This window comes from Antennarius striatus, chromosome 15, assembly GCF_040054535.1.
Source record: "Antennarius striatus isolate MH-2024 chromosome 15, ASM4005453v1, whole genome shotgun sequence".
Classification (NCBI taxonomy): Eukaryota; Metazoa; Chordata; class Actinopteri; order Lophiiformes; family Antennariidae; genus Antennarius; species Antennarius striatus.
Genome location: NC_090790.1, coordinates 11128449 through 11155212, shown reverse-complemented (window position 1 = coordinate 11155212; position 26764 = coordinate 11128449). Strand labels below are relative to the sequence as shown.

The 26764-nt window shown below is 39.3% G+C and overlaps 1 protein-coding gene across 1 annotated transcript in view; it reads right to left on the bottom strand.

Moving 5' to 3' along the window:
- Positions 1-24463: 24463 nt before the first annotated feature.
- Positions 24464-26764, bottom strand: part of nnt (nicotinamide nucleotide transhydrogenase) — a 28107-nt gene continuing 25806 nt past the window's right edge. Inside the window, exon 22 of the mRNA XM_068334384.1 lies at positions 24464-26531. Coding sequence (XP_068190485.1) covers positions 26382-26531 — 150 coding nt within the window. The 3' untranslated portion in view covers positions 24464-26381. The remainder of the gene's footprint in view (positions 26532-26764) is intronic.

Sequence of the window (26764 nt, the reverse complement as noted above, 5' to 3'; positions counted from 1 at the left end):
AACTACTGAATAAGACAAAATTGCACAGTACAGTATATAAAGTGTTTAGCTCAGGATGACGAGCTTGCATTGTTCCGCATTTTCTTTTATTTATCTATCAGACAACTGGCAGCTCTGTTTGTTCTCTCAGGGTTTACCTATGGGCTACAGGTTGTGTTGCTGTGTGTGTGTGTGTGTGTGTGTGTGTGTGTGTGTGTGTGTGTGTGTGTGTGTGTGTGTGTGTGTGTGCGTGTGTGTGTGTGTGTGTGTGTGTGTGTGTGTGTGTGTGTGTGTGTGTGTGTATTGGGGTTGAGTGGGGGGGTGAGTGGGTGGGGGGGTGGGGGAGGGTTGTACACACACATGGAGGGGACAGAGGTCTGCTTTACCTTCAGGGTGTAGTTAAGGTTCTTTGGAGTTCCAGCTTTTTTTCTCTCTCATTTCACTTTGATTCCTGGAACACTTAACAGCATGCACACCCACACACACAAAGACACACACATGCACACAAAACAAAAAATAGACACATAACAAGTTGGGCAACAACTCAAGCGCTGCATTCAATTAAAATGGCAATGACAATCTCAGTTCACCCCCGTTCCCTCTTACTCACTGACGACTTCACATGAATGTTGCTATGACGTTATCAAATCAACAATGCATTCATTTCTTAATTTAATCATGATGTAAATTATGCTGTATTGTTTTCCTCTGTGGTAACTTGAGCACATAATATGTACTTTATATCAAAAGTGTGTATGAATTTGGAAGACAGAAGCATAGACTTTAACTGTGGGGTGTAACTCCAGCTACAGTGGTTAAAAGGTCAGGAGAGGACAAGACAGGTGCATCCTGCTGTTCGGAATAACAACTGAGAGTCAGTTATTTAATCGGACCCATTGGTCACGATCGGCTGCAGCGAGAGCAAAGTTATTAATTAAAACCTTTTGCATCCAGATTGTGTTTAGAATATGTGGCAAAAGATGGTGGTCAAACACTCACAGTCACACAGGTTGGTGGAATTCCACAGAACACTTCATTTATTACCTGATCTTAACATATTACAGCTAAAGAGTCCATATGTAGCCATCCATCCATAGTCGGATGGGTCAATATTGACACAGTGTCTTGTATCTAATAAACACTGAATGCCTTAAAGGTAAGTTTCAAAGTTTCTGCTGTTACACATACTTCCATCAACATGCATCGCTGAGTCACATCTATATTATGAATAGAGATGAAAAGCATCTTCATGTCATATGGGTCAAAACAGGAGTTGCTTATCACTATGTCAGCAAACTACAGTCTAAAAAATGTAACTCGACTGAACTTTTAGCTGACATTGCAACATTCTACTTCCTATGGCTGTCTCCCAAAAGCCGACCAGGGTAGAGTTATAACATTACCCTCCAAATAGAAGACAGAAAACAAGGAACTGAGAAGTACAGTCATCTCAATCTCTATCCTCTACTTAACACACTGATAACCCAAGGGTTAACTACTGGCTGGGGCAAACATTAGGATAAATTCCAATTTTTTCCAAGTAACCAGTGAGTGTGACATGTGAGTCAATTTTTGTTAAATTAACAAGTGATTAATTTATTTATGTAAAATAGGGCCATGCACTACTTATCTTCTCATCTTCTTCGTAGATTCCTTTTCTGCTGCTTTCAGAATCTTCTCTAATTTTTCTACCTAGTTCTGGCAATGATTGCTATTTGACTTGACATTGGCACTGTTTGCATTTTGAATGCTTAACATGCACTTTAGTTTGAAGTATTGGAGAATATTTGCATTTTCCATTGATTCTGTGAGCCAGCAAATTCTTGTTTTGAATATAGTCTTCTGTATTGTCCATTTTCAAAAGAGTCTAATTTCTTTTTAAGTTTCATTATATACTTACTTTTAAACGTCGTACTGATTGGCCTGACTGACATGCTATAATCAAAGTCAAAACATACTCAAACGGCTTTACCACCAATCTGATCACAGTTACGATGATGCTGCATCTGTTGTTGATTGGCCAGTCAAATGAAGAAGATGGTATGTTTACTCCTGAAATCGCAAAACAAACAAAGCATATACTAGAGAAAATTTGCAGACATGAAAAACAAAGCATCTGAACAGTAAAATATAGACTTGGCAGTCAAACAAATTACTCAGGCCTGCATATAGTCAAGTTTTATTCGCTGACACTGAGGAACACAAAGTCAGAACAGAAACAGTAACATGCAGGAACCTAAAGCCAGGAAAAAAATAGGAACAGAAAGACACAACTCTCCATATGTCATACCTATTAGTCTTGGATAAAAGAATGCTGCACAGACCGTCAGCTTGCTTTAATCTTTTAAAGGAAAAAAGTTTGCCTCTTGTGGGCATGCTTGAAAACTGCAGGGAAACAGGAGTATACCTGCAGAAGATTACTGATGATCCTTCACCCTTACAGAGATCAATACCATGGCAGTCACCATGATAACAAACCAAGGAGTTGGTAATCATCCAGTAAGAGAGCATCTGTCCATAGGCAAGGCTTAAAGATTCATAGTTCTGGGTGCTAATAATATGTGGCCTGTTTCCCAAAAGCCTGATCCAGGATTTTCTCCTGGCTGCAATGTAATAACAGCACAAAGTCAGACCCACTGACACAGGGGAACACTGGAAGGACATATAGAGGAAAACAATTCATCGTCAAAAAGGCAGACATCCAACAGACAGCCAGACATGGACACCTGGACAGCAGCAGAACCAGAAAATATCCCTAGCTTCTGGCAGAAGCAGCTAACGATGATTGATTCACAAAGAGTCGTCACAAGGCAAAACACCACCAGGCAATAAAATGCCCCTCAATTAGATGAAAGATCCTCTAAGATACATGTGTGAAACTCAAAGCCCAGGGGCCAAATGTGGCCCGCCACATCATTTTATGTGGCCCACGAGAGCCTAAAAGGTCAGCGTGTCTGAAAATAAATAGGTCAAAAGTGTGCTTTGAACAGAAACTACATTTCCCACAATGCAGTAATTAAGCCCATTTTAATTTAGACATAAACATTTTGAAAGTTAATGTCCTAACGTGTTTGATGTTATTTTTGTTTATTCGCTTGGATAGTTTAGTCCTTTACTGATGGAGTTATGTGGGTTTCATTACCTGACAAATATAACAGAGAATAGGCAAACATACTATTTCTGTGCAACTGTAATGTTTGTAACTTGAATAAGTAATAAATTCAGAGATATTTAACATTAAGGAGTAGTTATATTTATTTTGCATTGCATTGACTTACATTTACATTTATTAGTTACATCTGACCCTTTGAGGACAGCCATTATGCTGATGTGGCCCTTGGTGAAAATGAGTTTGACACTCTTGCTCTAAGACATAATCAAGGTCAACACATGAGGCACATTAAGTTGGTACATAAACTCTGTATAGTATTTCTAGCATCACCCATGATCAAAAGCACCAACTACTGGTTGACAGAGCAATCACCGACTAGCAAGACCAACCTGAGCAGCAACGCTGCTCTGCATTGACCCACAACCCAACCCCCTTCAGCCAGATCATTGGAGAAAGCAGATACAATAGCAGCTTCAGATTGGTTAGTGTCAGAGCCATACAGGGAAATATCCAGGAAGATCTACTTGGACAGGGCCTCGAGCAGCAAGTGACAGGATGATGAAGAAGAGACCCAAAAAGCCATTCTGTTTTCAATTTTAAGAAAATGCATTCAGTTGAAGTGTAGTGTCCTAATCTATGCTTTAACAAACATACAGAGAAAAATGAACCCATTCTCCCTCCATTTCATGGCCGGGTTAATGATGAAGTTCTGGCAAAAGTTCAGTGAGGACGACTAAACTTTAATTTCACCTGTTGATTTTCAACATGGAGCTGTCTTGGCTGATCCACAACAACCATACTAATTATGACTGCAGTCATAGATGGCTCAGTACCATGTTCCTAAATCATAATCTTTGTAGTTTTCATGTACCTTCTAGCTGTCTTTGATAATAACCATAGTGATAGCATCAGAAGATATCAGCACTCGGTTTGGTTTGTCTTTGCTTTGCAATATTTACTTTGTTCCAAATGAGATAAACACTGCATGTTTATCTCATTGGATTTGTTTGGCATTTATAGAGACCACTGCTTAAACCTTTTGAACTATTATTGGTTTATACATCATTGACCCATCCCTTGGAGCTGCTCCGTGCATTTTGCTAGGATTTCTGAGGTGCCATTCCTGTTATTGAAAAAGGTGTCTGATGGGAGAGGTGTGGCGAACACACCCTCTTGTTTTGACACAAGATGTTGGAGCTCCAGTCCAAAATCTACTGGCAGTGGAGTTGTACTTTCCAGTAAAACTTTCAAAGCCTCTCTGTAGCAAAGACTCATCATTTCAACTGAAAGACGACAAAGTAGTTTCCCTTCATCTCCAGCCAGGACCCAAACTCTATGAACCCTCTCTCAAGTCGAGTTGCTTCATTGAGGATTTTTATTTTTGGTGTTATTCAGAGGTATGATACGATTTATGAGGTCCGACATGTGTGAGTGTGTTCATGTGTGTGTCCACACAGAAGAAATAGATAATCCGGTGGTTCATCATGTAACCACTGACATATAAATATTCAAATGTTGCTTCAAGAATACATTACTGAAACTTACATAGTGATACAAAAGCAATGGGAGACCCAATTTAAAAGCTGTAGCATATAATTTCTAATTAGGTTTTGCTTCCCTTTTTAAATTTATTATATTTAGCATCATTAAAAATGTAAACACTGTCTTGATGTTGTACAGGAGAAAGACTTAACTCAGGCTTAGTTTTAGGTTGTGCATGAAACAGTCACCTCCTTTCTACCATTCACTGCTCAAAATAGTAAAGGTAATCTGCCTGAGATTAATTTTACAGACAGTTTTATCAATATTGATATAATCTAAAACTAAACAGTGCTGGAAGGGAAAGTTTTCCCCTCCCAGGCTCCTTCTATTCCTTCATTTCATTATTTTCTGTCATCAGTGTGAAACTGTGGCACAGTAAGGAAGGAAGACTTTTAAAAGTGACGAAAAATCCATTATGCTTTTCTTTGATGTAATGTTTCCTGGAAGATTTAGAATTACCACATCTTGTGTCGGAAATTGAATTGTTGATTTGACTCTACATTGTGTCAGTTTCATTTTTGTGTCTCCCATCTGACTTGTTTTTGTCATCGTCCCCCACGTTTTTCCCAATGTCTCCCTCAGTTACGTCACTCATTTTTCCTCCATGTGCCCCACTCCAAATGCTCCCTCTTCTGTTTGCCCTTTACTACATTGCCATCTATCCTGCTTTTCTCTCCATCAACCTCCCAATATCTCTCCCACTCATCTTTTCCTCTATCACTCCCGCAGACCCATCAGTGTTTTTCTGAGTCCAGGCTTGTATATCCATTAGTCAGTGTTATCTTCATGTCAACAGTTCCTCTCAAATATTTACAATAGTCCCCGGTGGGGAGACATCCAGCCAGGGGTGGGATGATTCAACCTTTCTTAATACAATCACCCCAAAGTATCTATGTAGTACTCAGAGCAGCGGGAACGTGAGTAATGAAGCCGAAGTGTCCCAAAACATGTTTGGTACACTGGAGCACTTGACTTTTCAGAGCAGTTTTTATAATGTAAATTAAAGATGGAAGAGATCAAGCTGGAAAGTAGCAGAAAGTCTGTTCCTGTGGATCTCAGTCTGGAATACAGTACATCTGTTTCATCTTGAATTAGCATGAAAACCACTGCAATCACTTATCATAAACCAACAATAAGGCATCTTCCTCATGATCACCATCAACCCTTGAATCTTTTAGCAACATTGTAGGTGTGGCAAACTGTATCACATTTATTTTGTATGTTGATTAAAATGTTATACTACAGGTAATTACATTATGTATTCTTAATGAGATGATGTTTTTCTTATTATTATCATTGGTGGTAGTAGTAGTGGTAGTACTAGTAGTAGTAGTAATAGAAGAAGTAGTTGTAGTACAAACCTGTTCATCTGTGTACTGTACTGTTTCCAAGGGCTTAAAAGGAGGTCAGGACTCTTAAAGAGTTTTCGTGAGGATCCATGATATAAAAGTAGTAAATAACCTCCTACTTTACTTTTCTTTTGATGTTTTTATGAACAGAGTAATCTTAGGTAGTCAAATAATTCTAGAGGGGAAGATATAAATCTTTGCTTAAAATAACAGAAGCAGATTGCTGTGAGTGCTGTTATAACTGCTGCAGACTAAAGAGCTTTTTCCCCGAAAAGCTTGTTTTTTCAACACACTTGTGGTTATGTAATGTGTAACTTCATGATGACTAAATATACACAAAAACATGTAAAGATATATATGTCCTTGGGCAGTGGTACCAAGCAATGTTCAAAATGTAATCACATTTTTAAAAAATCATAATTTCTGCCAAATTTAGAAAAACATTCCTCACCCATAAGGAGTTTCTCCTCGGCCTCCGAAGACAGGGATTGGCCGAGCAGCAGTAGCTGATTCAAAAAAACAAAACTAAATACACACTTTGAAATATATACCAGCAGTGGCAGATAGGCCACCCCAGGTTAACCACAGATATGCACACTCTCTAACACTTCCATATGGGGACACCCACTGACAACATATAGTAACCCTGCATTGCAAATGTACATATAAATGTACATGGGTCGTACAAGCATATGCAAGCTTTTGCTTACACGCACATAAACACCAATGCAAACATAAACACATACTAGCGTTGCCAGGAAACCCTGATAGATAAACAAAGTTTCTTGGAGTAGCGGGTTTATTTGACATTTCCCTCTTTCTCCTTCTCTTTTGGTGTCTCTCTTGGCCCATCTTTAGCGATGACCTCTTGCTCTATTTGTTTTAGAGTTGGGACTTTGTATGGCTGTTCAGGGAAACACACACATACAGTTGGACACACTCACGTATGCATCCACACGCAAGAGCACAGATATTGCTTAATAGGGTGGATGGTATATCATATCTCTACAAGAGGAACACCAAAGCCTTTTTCTTAGCAGTTATCTCTGCCTCTTGTCAGATCTCAGAAGTTAAATTAGAGCTCACCTGGTGCTTGAACTATTTTCCCTGAAACAGTTGATTCTGTCAGTCTGTTAAGTGTTGTGGAGCTGAATCTGAAGAGACAAACACGTGATCAGGAACTTGGAAAAAACTAAATATTTCTGGGTATTTTCTACAACCAAAAGGATCCCTGCTTATATTATATTCACATTTTTGGCTACCAATTAATCTGTAAGAAACAACATCGTTTTCACTGAGAGTTTTATCCAAGACATAGAAGGGAATTAAATGAAGACAGATCACAGTATCAAACAGCATTTTACATTACTGTCATCATGAAGTCATAAGGTCAATGATGATGATGATGATGATGCACCCTTCTGGGTAGTCTTTCAGTCCATGAGGTACTAGCAGTTAACCTTATACCTCCACAGACTGCGGGGTAATCAAGGAACACACACATGTCGATGTGCACCCACTGACACACACTTCTACTCCCGGCCTGGGGATGAGCTGGCAAATAGAGCGATCCATCTGCAGGCTGGGCTGTGAGGGGTAACATTTCAAAACACGCTGCCAAATCTAGTCAGACTAAAGACAAAGTACCCTGAAAGACACAAACACATGCATGCATATCCACATCTGCACTGGAATAGAAGGAGAAGAAAAGACATCAAATTCCAGGTGTGGGGAATGTTTGGACTAAACATCCTTAATAAATGAGGGTAGATCATGCAAAAGGTTTCTGGCAGCAAATAATAAACATCAGTCTTATTTATTAGTTAATGTATTTTATTGATGGTTCTAAACTTACAAGTAAATGAATGCATTTTGTAAATAAGAATTTTGAAATATTAATGTATGTACTGATGAGTATTTTTGATCAAGTTAAACCAAGAAAAGGAAAGTATTTTATACTTTTACAGGAATGGTATCCATCCATCGGAACATGCATCACATGACCAGGTACACTGGGCTTGTGCATGCCAGCATAAATAGGAAGCAGATTTTAGACTTTGTAGTTTATTGCTTAGTTGTACAGGAATGCAGCGGAGGAACATTTACATTTGCAGCTAAAAAATAGACAGCAGGTGTGTGTGTGTGTGTGTGTGTGTGTGTGTGTGTGTGTGTGTGTGTGTGTGTGTCTGTGTGTGTGTGTGTGTGTTGTGCGTGCATGCGTGCGTGTATCTGTGTGTGTGCAATTTTACCAAAAGATAACTTGCAAGGAAGAGGGAATAATAGGACAAACAGTTGTTTGTTACAATTTTATTATGGGTTTGTTACAATTAATAACAGCTCACATCCCAGCCACAAAAAGAATTTGTCACATTGTTAAGTTGCAAAATCAGCACAGCTGATGACATCACTATCAAGCACCAGTCACACACCAGACATGGACACAATGATGGAAAAATTCTGCTTTTAATTGAGATGAAGAGAAGCAGTTCTAACGATTATGCAAAATAATTGCAGCTAGCTTAAATAATTGTGAGCAGACAATTATGCAAACATTTGATGGGTCTACATTCTATAAGATGCAGTCATAAAACAAATGTGTGTATCTCTGCCATTTTTAGTTTTCCAGATGCAGGAACTGAACCAGAGTTCTTCATGATGTTTACCCTAAAAGGCGTCAAAATGAGTTTTCAAGGACAAGCAACCAAAACCCATGGAAAAGTTGTAATAGCTGAATAATAAGAGTGACAAATCAATTTAGTGGGGTTGATTCTCTTCTACTTGTCAACTCTTGTGACCTTTGTGATAGAGGACTCATTTAAATTGCTCTGGAGTGCATCCACACATGGCCTTAGTGACTTGTGACAAAATGCATTGGTGTCTGCAAGCTTTTACTGGCTTTTTATTTTTGTCGCAGTTGTTGTGCGCATCGTGGATGATTTCCATGCCGACGTTAAGTGCAAGGCCGGCTGCTTTTTGCATCTGGCTCTGAGGATTTTTTGCTAAACCTGTTTTTCATCCCTCTAAGAGGTTATATTGAGAAGACAAGTCCAACTCCAGTACTGGTGGGAAGAATTATCTTAAAACCAACTTGAACTGATTGTGGTCTCTTGGTTTAGGATAACTAAAAGAAAATCACTGGAGGAAATGTGAGTGAAAAGTACTTAACATTTTGGGATCAACTTTGATTCAGGTTCATCGGGATGGAGCAGAGCATAATTGGTGTGATTCTGATTCTGATTAAGCTCAAGAATATTTTAACTTATGGATGCTTATGGATCTCTGTGGATCCAGAGCAAAACAATCTTTCTGTTTGACTCTTCAAACTTCTTGATTCTAAACAGACACAAACCATACAAACAGCACAAACAAACAAAAAATCATCAAAAATTGTGATTATAGTCTAAGGTTTAAGACATTTATGGAGTAAAACTCTTCTGGTGGCTTTTTCCATGCTCACAGTGACACAACATACAGTTAACTAAATGCAATCCATCCACTTTCTGTAGATTTTATTCACAACCAACACCGTGCACAGGACAAGGACATATCCTCTGGGAACAATGAACAGCTGGATAAATTGTCATGATAATCCATCCAAACTATATTTTGTCTTAACAAATGTGGTGGATCAACAGACGTTACTATCCCAAGAGCCTAAATCTGCACAACAACCTAACAAATGGAGACAAATAATCTTAACCAAATCCTTCTTTGTTGATGTGAAGGCTAAAAAAAGTTATTAAAAGCTAAACAAGACTTTTCTTTTGGTCTCTCTTAATCCCTGTCAGAGCTCAGGTCTACATGTTGCTTTTTATTCACAGTCACACCAGCGAAAACAAGTCTGTTAACCAGACGCACTTCATCAGCTTCTTCTTTGAACCTGCTGGACTGAATCAAAAATTATACCTGCGACCAAACAGACCCATGGCAAAAATAGAACTGTCTTTTATTTATTGTACAATTTAACTCTACAGCTCTTCTTCATTGTGACCTCCATACTCCTGCTGCAACAGCTGAGGAACATCTTGTGCTCGTGTTGTAACATACACACACCTGAGCATACACACATGCATTCACACAGCTATACCTCCTTGAATATACTGTGAGAAACACAGTGCTATGGAGCATCACTGCAAACATTCCTGATTCTTCTACTTCAGTGTGTATTTTGCGCTAAACGTTGTAATTTAACAAAGGAAACCTCAGTACATGCGAAAGGAAAATTTAAAATGATCATTTCATTTCACAAGGTCAGAGATACACAAAATATATAAGATGGAAAAAAAATGGACATGGACATTTTTTTAAAGCTATATTCTGCTTATAAAAGCAGCTGTGCATTCCACAGATTTTTGCTGCAACTGTTGTCTTCCAGTTATTTTGCAGTCACCCTCTCTTTACATTTTGATTTATGGTTGCACATGAAACTCCGCAAGATAGGGTATGAACAAAAACGTATGCTTATGCTTTTGTTGAAACATAGGACCAATATTTCCTCATCATCTTCTCATGTGATTTATTCACACATTGTTGTATAGCTTTGCACAATGCTTGTGTGAGCATGACTCTCAGGTGGAAGACTGATGTTTCTCTTGATCTGCTCTTTCACAAATTCAAACTGGGACAAGATGAGAGTGCACCATCTCCCTCCTGCCTTTTCAATCCTTTTTTCATTCGTGGCACGGAATATTTATTGTTCGTCTCTCACACTAACATGAAACATTTTCCGTGTTGTGCAAACATCAGAGTGATATGGCTGGAGTGAGAATGTGGGCATAACTGCCACCATCAACATCACCACCCACATTTAAATTTAATACTTTAGATGTCTGTATTGTAAGTACCTTCTCAAGCTCCGCGGCTTTTTTCCACAGAAGACATCTGACTTCAATTTGCAGCCGGACATGTTCGGAATGTGGTCATTTTAAGGCCACTTCGGTCATTGATAAATATTACGTCATGAACATTACGTCAGTCATTGAGTGTCTACTGTACATCTTAAAACTGAAGACTAAAAAAATAGCAGTTTAATATCAGAATTCCAAATTAAACTGTTTAAATAATCCCTCCATCCATTTTCTTGTAGACGAGACAACCTTAAATATCTTGTTTTAAGCTGCTTTTTCACCTTGCGATTCATGAGTTAAACTGGAGCCCATCCCAGCTGTCTACAGGCGGGAGGCTGGGAACACCTTGGATACGTCGCCGGGGCATTGCAGGGCCACATGAAAGACAAACAACCATTCACACTTCCATGGACGCATACAGACAAATTGTAGTGTTCTTGGAGGTGGACCCAAAGAGAACCCAAACAGAACCTATGTAGACATAGGAAAAACATACAAACTACACACAGACAGGCATCAAACCTGGAACCTTGCTGCGAGGCAGCAGTGCTACCCACTGCACCACCGTGCCAACCTGATTGAATGATTATCATTATCGTATTGCTTGAGATGTGACTTTAAATATAACTTTTATGTTTATCATCTATTATTCTATTATTTTTGTTAGCAGTAGCTAATCAACTCAAATCTTAGGAGATATAGAATCTCAACTAAGTCATGGTAACCCTTGAAGGATGAATCTGAAGTGGACAGAAGAAAACAGATTTCCGGTTACTCCACATTCAACCTTCAAGGAATCCAAGAAGATGGTTAAAGCTGAAAGAAAAAAAAAATACTGCATACTTCTAGAAGATCTATCACTTCAAACCCACCGACCCTTCTAATCCATTACCAAATATCTATCTGGGTGGAGTGAAAGTCATCCTGGTTTCTTCTAATAGGTCAAAAAGATTAAACATTGCTGGTGCCTGGTTTCTTGGCTCTGTGCATAGAGATGTCTACTTGTCCCGAGTTTTATCAAGACAGAAACCTCCTTCTGTGACTTGGTTATTTGCAAAAAGAGAAAGTGTTTATAATTCTTTTGAATGCATTAATCATTTTGTTTGAAGTGTGGAAATGATGAAGAAAGTCCCTGGAGCCTGGAGAGATTTTGAGCTGCACTGTTTTACTAGTTCATCACACGGCCAGATACAGTGACAAACAATTAATCACACACATTCATGACACCAGTCAATTTATGGTCACCAGATCACCTATATTTCATTGGTCTGGTGGTGAAAATAATGAAAGCAGTCCCAGGTGGAAATGGGAAGAACAAGAAACCTGCAAAAGGTTGAACCCAAGACCTAATAGCTGTAAAGCAACCAAGCTACCCACTGTGCCACCTTGCTGCTCAACCTGCTGTCCAACTGGAACATCTGCATCCCCACATCAATCGTTGTAACTGGTTAGTGGACCAATTACAGCCCAGTTTTGAATCTTGACCCCAGGTACACACACTGAGCCAGCACATGGTCTTCCCTTTATTCTACTATTCTTGTGCATCCTTGCCTGACACAGACTGTCCTGAACTCCCTGTTCTCCAACAATATGCCTTCAGACACACATGGTGGAGATTTTCACTGCTGAGTGCACTTCTCTCTCAGAAGGTATGCAGAACAAAACGACAGACTGTTTGATGCATTTTAGTGGTTTCCCAGTTTCCAGTTTTAGCAATATCAATTCAAAATATCAAACAATCAACAGATCAGTCTTTCCCTGCTGAACAAAAAAGTTTCATCAGATATCCGCACTGACGGTGTGATCAAACACTTCATAAGATCCCTGAATGGGCCACCATGTAGCGTGGAGTGTTCATGCAGGTGGGACACTGAGTTATGCCTTTAATTCAAAATACCCAAAGAGATATGAATGCACACCTGTGCGCGCGCACACACACACACACACACACACACACACACACACACACACACACACACACGACCTCACACAAGTGGTGCATTCCTTCTGTGACAGTGCTGGACTTTAACAAACACTAACAGAGACAGAAAGTGAGTGAGACAGACAGAGCAAGCAAGACGAGAGTTATGTTTTCTTTTTTCCACCTCGGCTGTGAAACCTCATCCCTCTTTCATTGTGTCATTCCCTTTTTTGTGCGTGTGTTGCTGATGAGGCCCCTTGACACTGAAGAGCTTGTGCAGTAGATACCCAACCCCCATTATAGATGCATTTCTCTGTGAACACACACTTTCACGATCCTCTTTGCTTTCTGTCTCTTGCACACGGTCCTGTTTCTTCCTCTCTTGTTTACTGAGTCTTTTTACCCTCTATCTTCTTCATGCAGATAATGCGCTAAAACCTTGGAAAGATACCTTGGTAAAGTGTTGGAAAATGCATCAGCGACAATGGGGGGAAAGAGGGGGACAGTATGGAGAAATATCCTCTCTTCTCCACTCTCCTACCATCTGCATGCCCTTTCCTTTCATTCCTGCCTAATGCGCATTCTTTCTTTTGTACACCATTAAGTGGTTTTGTGGTTTTGAAAGATCCTTTTTTTAATTCTCTTGGTTTGGCCATATTTCTGTCATTCACAGTCATTACAAAAATTTCATCACATTGGAAAGAGCAGCTGCCAACAACCCCTATACCAACTAGTTACAGCACACCACGCAAGGACAGATCCAAACTTAAAGCTCTACTCCAGACTTTCATGTTGGTCATTTTCTGTTGACTCTCAGGAAGCTTTGGAGTTCCCCCTTAGATGAAACACACTGCAGATCATGGGCTTAAGTGACAAAAACTCTTAAAACACTAAACTGATTCACACATTACATCACTTTTGGCTTTTCCCTTCAGGGGTCGCCACAGTGAATCAGTTGCCTCCATCTAACCCTGTCTTCTGCATCCTCTTCTCTCACACCAACTACCTTCATGTCTTCTTTCACTACATCCATAAACCTCCTCTTTGGTCTTCCTCTAGGCCTCCTGCCTGGCAGTTCAAAACTCAGCATCCTCCTACCAATATATTCACTACCTCTCCTCTGGACATGTCCAAATCATCTCAGTCTGGCCTCTCTGACTTTATATCCAAAACCTCTAACATGTGCTGTCCCTCTAATGTACTCATTCCTGATCCTATCCACAGTTCCTCTTTGGGCACCGTGTCTTAAGCTTTCTCGAGATTTAAAAATACAATGCAGCTCCCTCTGGTCTTCTCTGTACTTCTCTATCAACACCCTTTTGAGTTTGTACTCAACGATTAAGGTTGTCTCATCTTCAAGAAGTTTGATGGATCCTATTTCCTGTTGTATCACACTCCCTGTAAGTACATTAATAAAATTAGATAAATGTCATTGCTCTTAGAATTTCCCACTTTCCTCTGTGTTTTCCATTTGACTACTTGATCTATGGTTACTTTGGGTCAGTGTTGCTTGTTTCTTAACCCCTCCAGGCCACATAAATGTGGAGTGTGACAAATGGGATAAGTCCATGAATCAAACACGAGACTACTTATGAGAATCATCGTTCTATACTGGTCCGTAACACTTCTCTTCCTTCCTCTTGTCTGTGCTTCACTCACCAGCTTCCTTACTGGCTGTACTGATCAGATGATCAAGAACTCCAGTTGACTTCCCACCTATGGCCAGATTTTTCAACCTGCAGAGGGGCAGCTGTACTTTACACAGAATACTACTATTGTTCCTAATCTGTTCCTTCCTGCTTACCTATTGTGTCCTCCTACCTTTGACTTCAGTATCAGAATTTCAGTGAATCAGAATTACAACAAAATATTATTTATTATTAGAATTTTTTTAGAAATCTCTTGTTTTGTCTGTCTGTAGTGAAATATTAGTACATTGGTGTAGTCTGTGACAATCCTGAGGTTTCTTCCATGACTTAAATTCACTTCAGTAACACATAAGTGGTATATTATTAAAGTAATAGTATTAAAGTAGTAGGTACCAGGGCAGCAGAAACAGTAATGGAAGATAGTGACTGGAGTGATTTTTTCCAAAGTTCACATTTATGCTCTTCTTGGAGAATATCCAGCATTTTGTATAAGGATTGTCCTCCAACAAGTTTGATTCCTGGGTTGTGCCATCATGGACTAGACAGCTGTAAGTGTAAAAACATTCTTTTACCAAATCCATATACTGCAAGTGTAGGATTAGTCCTAATCCACAGGCAACAAAAAATGGCCATAAAAGCCTTGAAGGTAAATATTAAGTGAATCTTCACAAAGTGTCAAGTGAATGAGTTCATTTCTGGACAGGTCTCCCCATATTTAGAAGGAAATAAGTTTGCAATCTTTCACATAACACATATAGCTTTTGTGTTTTATTATGAAGACTTTAGACGAAATGATCATAGCAACAAGATGACTTAAGAAGCTACATGTGTTTCATAAAAACACATGTACGTGCGCAAAGGCTATCATTTCTTGAAGTCAGTGTGTATGGTTTATTGCTGTACTTAATCACCCTTTTTTTGGAGAAACATTTCTCCATTACATAACGATATAAACATTTTCTTAAGAGACCCACAGGAGTTAAATGTGAAAATATTCTGAGAGGACAGAGAGGGCAATAGCCTTCAGACAGAGAAGCAGTGGAACGTACAAATAAGTAAATTGCATCATATCACCAGTTCATTTTGATCAAGTCACCGATAACCAGAATGGTGGAAAGAAGAATCAAGATAGTTTGATGAGTTTTGCTTTGTTGTGTGTTGAAATATTTTTATGCATGTTTCATAACTAAATAAGTGCAAATGAAGTCTGGTTTTGTTGATAACAACTTTGCAACTTTGGCGTGAGTGAGGACATGAGTGGTTTGTCTTACGTCAATGAGCTGATGCCTTATTGAGGGTGTAGCTGACCTCTCGCCCATCACCAGCTGGCATAGGCTTCAGCAGACCCATGACTTTCTGCAGAATCAATAGGTACAAACCTCAAAACTTCATGTCATCTTCAGATTAGTCGAGTGTAGTGTATAGAAAGCTTCATGTAATGGGTTTCCACGGCCGAGCAGCTGCATTCAAGTCTTACATCACTAAGCACAATGCAAATCATTGGATGCAATGGTGTAAAGCACACTGCCACTGGACTCTAGAACAGCAGAAAAGTGTTCTCTAGATTGAAGAATCACACTTTCCCATCTGGCAATCTGATGGACAATTCTCAGCTTTGTGGGTGCAAAGAAGGTTTTGGCGGATTATGGTGTGGGGTTTTCTTTCAGAAGTTGGGCTCAGCCCCTCTATTCCTTTGAAAGGAACTCATAATGATTCAGCATACCAAACCATTTTGGATAATTTCATGCTCCCAACTTTGTGGGAACAGTTTGGAGATGGTCTGTTCCTGTTCCACCTTGACTGTGCACTAGTGCACAAAGCAAAGTTCCATAAAGAAATGGATGAGTGACGTTGGTGTTGAATAAACTGGCCTGCACAGAGTCATGACCTCAGCCCTGTAGAACACCTTATTGATAAATTAGAGTGGAGACTGTGAGGCAGGCCTTCTTGTCCAACATCCGTGTCTAACTACCATATAGTGTTGTGGAAGAATGGTCAGAAATGTCCATCAAGCCATTCCTAAAACTTGTGGAAATCCTTCCTGGAGCTGCAAAGGGTTGGCTGATACCACATTAAATCCAACAGTTTAAGAATGAGCCGCCATTGAAGTTCTGTCAGGCAAGAAAATACTTTTGCAAAATGAAGTGATAATAAAATTTATGGTCTATGATAATAAACTGAGCAAGATGAATCATATGGAATAGCACAGCAGTTGTATACAAAGGATTTCCATGTCAATGCATGTGGCTGACACCAACCGTGAGATGACATCATCTTCAAACCCTTATATTGCATTTCTCCCTGAATATGCATTAAATGGGTTTCTTAACCATTCAGTGTAAATATAATGTGTCTCTTTTAGCATCTATTTGTGCCCCTGCAACTCTCGCATAGCCACAAGACAATAACAAACTGATGCTAAGTGGTTTGCAAAGGTGTTTCAATAAACATGTTGTTTCTCTGAACTTGTAATTCCTTTACTTTCATAACACATATGCACACATGCACACACACGCACGCATGCACGCGCGCGCACCCACACACACACACAAATGTTTTCTGTCTTACTTCAGGGAAAACCTCATCCCTTACTATGTCCCACTACATTAACCATCCCTTCACCTCTTTTCACCCCTACCTTTTATTCCCTCTTCTCTCATCCTTCCATCCCAAACTCAACAATTTACATCCAGGGGCTAAGAAGCAGCTGGACAATAAAAGCAGCTTAAAAGGACACACTCCCACTTTGTTTACGTTAGCCAGTCCTCAGCAGCAATGAAACTGAACAGTAAAGAGGCCAGTTGTGGTGTTCGCTGGCCAGGTTAGTGTGTCTACATTTATCTCTGGCTGTCACAGTCAAAACAACTTTAGGATGGTCTAGGGCAGACATTGTGTATGTTTGTGAGTGTCCATGGGACGATGTATCCAAGAGGCCTGGCTCTGGGGGCTTTTAAGATACCGCTCAATAACACAGTTACTCCAAACAAGCTGTTAGGATGTTCAGATTAGACTTTTAGGGAGGGAACACACTGAGGATCAAGGATGAAAGAGATTTCTTTCTCATTCACGATTCTAACCATGGTGCTGTTACACCATCCCTATATCTGTGGATACTGTTTTGATAGATTACTAATAAAGATATCCTAATTGATGCAGTTTGTGACCTTTATCCAGTGATGGCTTGTGTACTGACAGTAAAATGACTCCGTGCAGATTTTTTTCTTCAGTTGATACACAATAAATGCCTCCTTGACCAATGCAAATAAGGTATCTAATAATGTCACATTGCTGAATTAAAAAAAAAAAAGAGTCAGAACCTGTGTTTTGCATCCAAACAAGCATGTAAAACAATTACCTGACAAACATTGGCCACTTTTGTAAGTCATGTTGTCTGAGTAGCATGGGATACCTCACTCGACCATGTCACATCTTAAACGTCAAGCAAATATCTTCTCTCTTTCACTTCATTGGTCAAGACAGGTAGTCTGAGAGAACTGGGGCCACTAAAATAACCCCAGGTTCTCTTAGTTAGCATTGGAATTGATGTCTCACTACGGGATGTGGAGACTTATGTAATGTCAGACCTGAAAAACTAACCACCGGTCTTTTCATGTAGGACAGCATGTCCAAAGCTTGGGAAAGTGCCATCCGAGAAAAAGAGGCTTGTAAATGTAACGGGTGAGGGCTAGCAAGCTGCAGTACAAATATCCTGCAGAGAGTCCCCTAAATGAGGCCTAAGAGGTCACAAGACCTTTTGTGGAATGCGCCTGCAACCCAAACGTAACCCAGAGACTTGAGCTGGAAGAATCCAAAGTGATAGCATCTACTATCCCTTGAGAAACCCTCTGTGAGTTTTCAAAGGTGTTTAGGAAAACATGCAGAAAAAGAATATTGCATATTTTGTTTTGGAACTCTCTATCTTCAGGCAGTTCAGTGAAACAACCAATCAGTAAAATCAAAGAATCTTGATTGATACCGAAGAAAATGTAACAATTCAGCAGCACAGTTGTATAATTGTGCAATACGACTTGCGCATTCATGACTACTAGCATTTTCGTAGCTCAACATTCAAATGCAGAGAACAAGAGAACAAATTTTGCAACATTGCACTGAGTATGATTGCATGTGATTTAATAAAGCTTCTTCTTCCAAAGTTTCCATGGCACACCTCCTGCTACACATCTGCCTAATTGGAGAGCAAATGAATCGTAAAGCAGTGGGTGTCTGGGAATTGCCTCAAAATGCCTCTTCTCTGTCTTTTACCATATTTTCCAAATTTCTGTTGCTGTTGTTCAGGAGAGACTTGTCATGAAACCATACATGTGAAATATTCAATGAAGCAATATTGTGATGAGCTGGTATAAAAGTGTAGATTAAATAGAAGGAAAATAGAGTACTGTATGTTTCCAAAGTGACGTGTAATAGGTTTATATAAAAGGAGATAGAAAAACTAAATTCACCACAAATCTTTGACATATAGGTTGTTTCATTCATCTTTACAGCAGCTTTGCAGCTGTATTCCCGAAGGTAACAAAAATCATTACATTGAAAGGAGTACCTGATGCACTAAAGGGAACTATGCAGCCTTACCTGCATTGCTGTCAGCAGACCTGAAATGTAAGGTTGGCAATTTGTCTTTTTTTAAAGGAGCTTTGAAGCTATACCCACTAAGTGAAGCAGTCGACTGTTTGACAGACCTGAGAAATAGACTACATTTTGGAAAATCCCAGACAGATATTCCAGGCTAGAATATAGCGAAAGAAAAACACCTGTTCTGAAGGCAGCTGGACCTGGAAATGTGGGGGTCAGCTCTGGTCATAGTACGGTTGAGCTCATCAGTGCAGAGAGGGAGATTTCTTCTGAAGTAAAGTAAGGTGATTGAATGCTGAGTGGCACTGTGCCAATGTTGCATAAGATGTAACACCTGTACTTGTCTAATGGTATGAAATACATCCAAGGAGTGTATTTCATAGTGAGATATTGAAATAAATACCAAGAGAGAACCCATTGTGCTCATGAGGTTAAGAGTATATCATTATCACAGATGAACAAGAGCAAACTGGTGCTGATGCAATGATTAACAGATGTACAGATGAGACATTAGTGCCCTCTTTTCAACTGGTGGTTTGGCACTTGCTGAGATATTTTTTGTACACTCTGATGTTTCTGTGTTTCCTTTCATGTCTTTTGTGCCCCTCACGCCTTTCCTGGCAGTTGCTTGATTATCTATAAATGTGGTCTCCACACCCATCATGAATTAATAAGCTGCAGAAGAATGTAAAGTTCTGAAATTTTGTTTTGTGCAGACCATTACAGAAAGTACAGAAATGCTGCTACATGCCTCTGAACTTGAGAAGATTTCGGGAAAGTCACGGGGTTTTAAAACATGAAATAACCTGCATTAATTCCGTTTTTTGTTGTTGTTTTTTAAACAAAAGTGCTTTTCTTGTCAAGTTACTTCATTATTTTTAGGGTGGCAGTAGCTCAATCCACTAGGTCTTGGCTTGGGGGCCGGCTCAAGACCCGCTAGACCAAAAAGTTCAGGGTAAGAAGACCCCAAATACCGTATTTATCTAGGAATCTGTCCGAGAATGGGCGATAGCTAAATGTCTGAGATGCACCTGAGATGTAGACTTTTTCTTCGCTTATAATATCCATTTATAGCATGCTTTTTTTCACCAGTGGAGCAATATTCTAAGATCTACTGTATGTTGTTCAAGTAAAAATCAATTGACATGTGCCTTGAGTAAAAGGCACATGGTGGTAATGTGTATGTGTAATAAAGATTTCATAGATCCAAGCTCCCTGACAAATGCTTTGTCCCCAAGTTGATCAAACAGTCACATTTCCTAGTCTTTTTTTAATGCCCCAGTCTGCCCCTGGCGGCAATAGATGTCCAAAATGTGTTTTGAGAGTGATTTTTGTTTTGATGTCTGTAAGTGAAGTTTGCACTCATTCAAGAGGCTCTTCATATTTGCTCTCCTTCAGTTCAGAGAAGTGGGCCCTCAAGGGTCGAGGGTATCCTGGATAGAATGTGTTGAGTATTGCACAGATGTCTTGGACTCCAGACATTTAAGTTTATCATTACCTTTGTGTAGAATATTATTTACTTAAATGACCAGTAATGACTGAAGTTAATCTGTGAAAGATTGCTTCCACTTTTAAATGTAATATTAATGAAATCATCATTCATTAGTTTCCAATCTTGTGGATGTCTGTTGAGTTTTCATCTATGACAGGTGTGTCCAAGGTTCATTCCACGGGCCAACCACAGCCCATGCCTTATGTTTAAAAACGTGTTATACTTGCCAGTGCTCTGGTGAGGCCCCCAGAGTGTCCCCTGCTGACACATGGTTAGCTTACAGCGGGGTTGATGAATATGAAATTTCAAGTTTACATTTTTTCTAACATAGTTAAGCAGGACCTCAAAAAATAGGGTTATAATTAAGTCACATGGACATTTCTTAACACAGTATTCATATACTGTATATACAGAATATATACAGTATGCAGCATATGTACGCTGGTGTGCATGCTATGGTGATGGCCACCAGCATGCTGGGTGCTATCGTTGCATACAATGTCAAATAATCTTGCAAGAGGACGCTTCACATAATTCTCATGTGTTTGAAATTAAATATTCTGCTATTTTTATTTTATGAACTGCTAAGGCATCAGATGTGATAAGTTTTTATTTTACTTTCAACAATTCTAAATGTGTATGATGTAGACAATTGTATTTATTTAGTGCTCTGATTGCTTTACAGTCTTTACAGTCGACCGGTTTTAAAAGCATAAACTGTTTGGAATGTGTAATTTTGTAAGTATTTATGAAATCTGGCTGAAATTCCAGCTTTTTTTCAGAAGTACTTGTTTTGCTGCTGAAGTAAGCGGTTTCCGGAAAGGTCATCTAGCAAAGGGTCATCCATGAACTCCTGTTCTCAGCAAGCATGGGTTATGGAGACTCAGGATGAGTCTCTATCTCTCTTTTCAAAAATATGGAAAATTAGAGTCTGTGGGTTTGGGGTAGAAGACAGTTTTGAGGGCTGTAGTCTGCGGTCCGAGGTTACGGCTCATCATACACTGGCGTTTACTGCTGACTGCGTAACAATTTAATTGGGCTGAGAAACTGTGTGCTGACAATAGTGAGAGAGGGAGAAGATAAGATATGGTTACAGCATTCTTATACTATTTGCTCACACTTTCAGGGAATTTATGATGAAATTCAGTCCAACAAATCACAAGGAAGAATTCTTTCAGAACATGTTGTAAATTCCATTCTGTTGAATTATCGGGGGGCGTGGGGGTATGAGAAATAAGATGGGACAGACAGTAAACAACAAAAAATTTAAACATATTTGAAATGCATCATCTAAATTTTCCTTTTTGGTTGTCCCATTAGGGGTCACCACAGTGTGTCATCCTTTCCATTTTAGAGAAATGCTCATATTAGTTTTTGACAAAATGCCCTTCTCACTGCAACCCTCTGCATTTATCAGGGCATGGTACCGACCTACAGCTGACACTGGTTTGTGTCACCGTAGAGCTGCAGATGATGGCAGCAGACATGCGAAGCATGCAATCCACCACTGAGCTGCACCCCCAATCTCTCCAGTTGATCCAATATTTAGTTTTGTTCAAAATAATAACAGTACAACATTTGTAACCAGATGAATCACTGTTTTGGTAGACATTATATTACTGCATGGTAATTAATTTACCAGTAGGTGTATTAGAGCCACAGAAAACCAACAGACACAACATTCATGGTATGCATGTTCCTGAGCCTAACGGAAACTGAATGTAACTGAATAATTGGTTGAAAGGATTGTCTTCAAAATAATAACAGTGTGGAGTTTCGTTAAAGTTCCTTCACTGTGTGATAACACAGGGGTCAATGAGCCGGCGCTCACTTCAGAATGAATCCAGCACATGCATTTCTCTATGGAAACTGGATAAAAATGGGCCCTTCCAGACATTTCTGAAGAAGAGCATAATTTGATTAAAAAAACATATAAATAAGTGCAGAAAATGATGGGCTGCTAAGCTAAAATGATCTCCAAGAAGAAAGGCACTCAAATGCATTGACGAAGAGCATGAATGGCAAAGACTAAGCCAAAGATCATCTCTAGAGTTATCAAAGATGATCTGAAGTTACCTATGTTACCTGAAGTCATCTATGTGAAGCTAATCTACCGGGAAGAAGCACCTGTAAAGTCGCACTTAAAAGAAAAAGTTGTGCTAAAGAGGATGTTTGTTTGTTTGTTTGTTTCTGCAAATATGTTTCTGAGATGGTAGCATTGGTTGGCTAAGATTAGCTTTCTTCCTCCTCTCTACATCCTCTCTCTTAGCCAGCTGTGATCTCAGAATGTTTTTGTTTTTTTTACATCCTGAGATTATTTGCATATTTCTTGTATTTGGCCATTTTATTTTTACTATACATTTACACCTATTTTGTATTCTCGGATTCATTTTGTTGTAATTATCTTTAGATAACATAATTTCCTTCGGGATTAATAAGAGTTCTATCTTGTCTTATCCTTAAATGGAACGAGTGCATTTCTAAATAATTGGTTTTAGCAACAGGGTCCCAAGGCATCTTAAAACACACAGGAGGATTCAAAAGAATTAGTACTTTTACATTTGATTAAATTAATCGTGATTCTGTACCTAATTCAAACTCTAATGTCAGGTCCTCTTTTATATATTTTTTAAAAATATAATCACTTTGTCCCCAGCTACATTCTTTCCGTCACATGTACATGCTTGCTGAATTACCTTATCAAATGCAGAATTATGAAAGTACTTTCATCATCAAACAGATTCCAGCGCATCATGAAAACACATGCATCATAAATAATTAAAAGCCAAATTGCACGCAAGGTCAGGCAAAACAAACTGTATTTTGTTTTTCCATTGTGGACAAACCATTCCTGTAGGAAGGGCGATGGAGGCTCATTGTGGCAGGAACATGGTGGTTATCCCTCAGCACTCTGGGTAAATACTGGCTCCGCGACAATAGACCAGCTTGAGCTAAGGAGGCTGTCACCTCAGTGCCCATCAGACATTGGATCTACGTGTTGTCTCTCCCACTTAAACACATACATAAATACAACGTTAAGACGTGAATCTTCTCAAAAACAAAGGCCCCAAGTCAGTATTAATATTTAAGTCAATATTAAGTGCTATGAAGATGGATAAATATACTTCCTCTCATGTTAAAGGTCAATTTGAACAGATGATGCTCTATAAATGATAGAAATTTTCCGATCATCCTTATCTCTGCATCTTGCCCGTGTTGTGGGAGTGACAGTTCCCCTCAGATCTCCTCCAGCCTGTGTGAAGATAACAGCCCGTCTGAGTGCTACTTGTTACAAACTGAAGCCACCCCCATCACACACTCATGCAATCCCAATCTTCATAAATCTGCTCCAAAGCACCACCAGTTCACTCATCCTCTTATGAATAGCAATCACATGCCGCTTGTAGGTGAAAATGTCACACAAGCTGATATTTACATTTTAGCTATTATCACCACCCTCATGATGGACTCATGCGATCCTGCTGAGGTCTCGGATCCTTCTCACGTGGTAAAGGTTGGTGGATGGAAAAAAAAAGTTCTCACTAAAAAAAGTACAATATTTAATCTATCTTTCCTTTTTCCTGGATGATGTACCTGTAGATTTGGAATTTGTAAAGTCGACCTTTGCCACATCACGCTTTGAAAATTTCCTTAATGAAAGGCTGACTGCTAGACATACAGTAGCTTTAATTCTTTGCACAGGCTTTACATTATTCATAGCCTCCCATCTGTAAAGCAGTACTGAGCCGATGAAATACGGTTGAGTGTGGATCCAACTCCTTCCTCTCCTGATCCCTCATCCAGATAATTTCTGCAAATATTTGAGTTTTCAACCCCACCGTTCAAACTTTGGCGGGTGACATTACCATCAAAGTGGTGGTAGACCTCACAAAAAACCTCGCAGATCAACTTATTTGTTAGCGGGGGATTGAATTGCACCTTTAGGAGTGTGTCACGAAAGAAATGGGAGCCTCAGGCAACATCTAGTGTAAATACAGGTTTATTTGGGATGAAAATGTTCCATGATAAATAAAAGGGGGGGAAACATTCACAGTACATTTCATGTCCCTGGTGGATTGAAACATTATACAACTTCAAGCTCCCATTGTAGCTATACACAGATAGGCTCTATACAGAAAAAAAGATGCAGGAGCAAGGGAGAATTTTTGCCACCGTAAAATTAGACTTTCCATTCCCCTAAATTTGATCATTGTCTATACAATACAAAAAATGGCAAGAAGCTACATATATCAAGTACACACCTCAACCTAACAGTCCCTAAGCACTGCTTTTGTTGTGTAAATTGAGACGTGAGGACAATAAACCCTCATGAGCAGTAAAGACATACGCAGCTCTTCACTTGCATAACACGTGGTAAACTGAGGTCTGGAGGCTAGAAACACACAACAGGTGGCGTTTGGTCAGGTTTAATATATAGATGTGCGGATGGAAAAATAACTGGTCCGTTCCACTTTTTGTGGTACATTGGATCAAATGGGATTGGTCGTGTAATGCTCCTATGGAAAGTTCATTTTCAGGAGAGGTAGGATAGTTGCCATGGTCACTGTATCTGTAACAGTCTCCCACAATGAATCGTAATTACTGTACTTGTGTCTTAAGTACTGATTTGGTTCTAAAAACTACTCCTATAGATATAATGGTCATTTGTCATGTCAATAAGCTGGTGCATGTTTTAATATAATAGTTCACGACAGTTCATTAAGGGAATCATGAGTGTCACTGATTTCTTAAAAAAAACTTATGTCATCATAAAACAGCAAAAAAAAAAGTTTTATCAGAATCTTTACCATATTTTATAAACAGACTGTAAAAGGGGATGTTTTGGCTCAATTTCAGGTTTAACTGGAAATGCTGGCTTTAATTTAGGAAGTCTTCATCATATACAATGATCAACACGTTGCTTCGTATGTACTGAAATGTAAGACGTATATGATGATGGGACACAGTTGGTAGAAGCATCGTAAAAGCCATATAGGTATCATAGTATTTCTCACGGGGAGAGGTACAGTCTTAACTCGCATTACAGGACTGCTGTGGTCCCAAATTTGAAAGTTAATTGATCATTGCCTTAAATGGCAATAAATAGGTTAAATAGATGAGCTTTGAGTGATTTTTTTTTGTTTTAATGTTTTTTCATTTATATTTTATTGCTGCACTGGAGACGTAGGTAGAGGTTATGAGTCCTAGTCAAGTAAAATTGGGGGGGAAAGCAAATCACGCACCTTCTAAAAGTTGATCTAGACTTTCTAGATTTAGATTACCGGTAATTGACTCAATACAAAAAGCTCTACTTACAGTATAAAACCTGAAATGAAAGAACTTACCAAAAATGTATCACTGCCTTTTCCATTTAACAGAACATGAACATCGAAACACTTGAGCAAACTGATCCATTGAAGGAAACATTGAAAATTAAGTGGAAAGTCTGAAAAGAATGAGGAGCAAACCTCAAAGTGTGAAAAAACATTTGTGCTTCGGTCCCTCTAACCTGACTCTCTGCCACATCACCTTTGCTTCAATTCGTCTTTAAGGCTAAAATTTATTTTCAACTATTTCTTAAAATATTCAGACGATCTCCAGATTGCAGATCACATACACATGATTGACATATCCTTTTTTAAGCATCAAGAAATAGTCGACATGTCAAGGACAAAATAAACATTAGTACATTGGAGTGGCGATTACAAGTAGAAAACTACAGCAATTACTTTACTCCTACTACACAAGTAGGTGTGGGGGGGGGTTTTTACAACAAATTTGCCATTTCTTCTATTTATAGATGAAGGAAAGTGACCTCCTTTGCTCAGTTGGACTTTAACTTGTCATATTCTACCTTCATTTTCTGCTCTTAGCATAGCTGGACCAAGACGCCAGAAAACCTACGAGCTCTGGGCATCACGGACCTTGGCTTGCAGAGCATCACAAGTTTTCTTAGCATCACCTAGCAGCATAGCAGTGTTGGGCTTGTAGAAGATGGGGTTGTCCACAGCTGCATATCCCACACCTAGAGAACGTTTCATCACGACCACCTAGCATGGAAGAACACAGTCACACCGTCAGTGACTTCTCATTGTTTGACTGATACTGATAAATCGTTGTTTGTGTGCATCTCTATAAGTGCATGTGGGGCTTTTCTTCATAAATCCCAGCACTCAGATGAGCCTCATTGGTAATGTCTTTTAAATGACACAGTCAGCACTAATGTGATCAGCATGTGACTGCACCTGCATGTTTACGCCTGAGTGTACGTGTGTTGGAATGT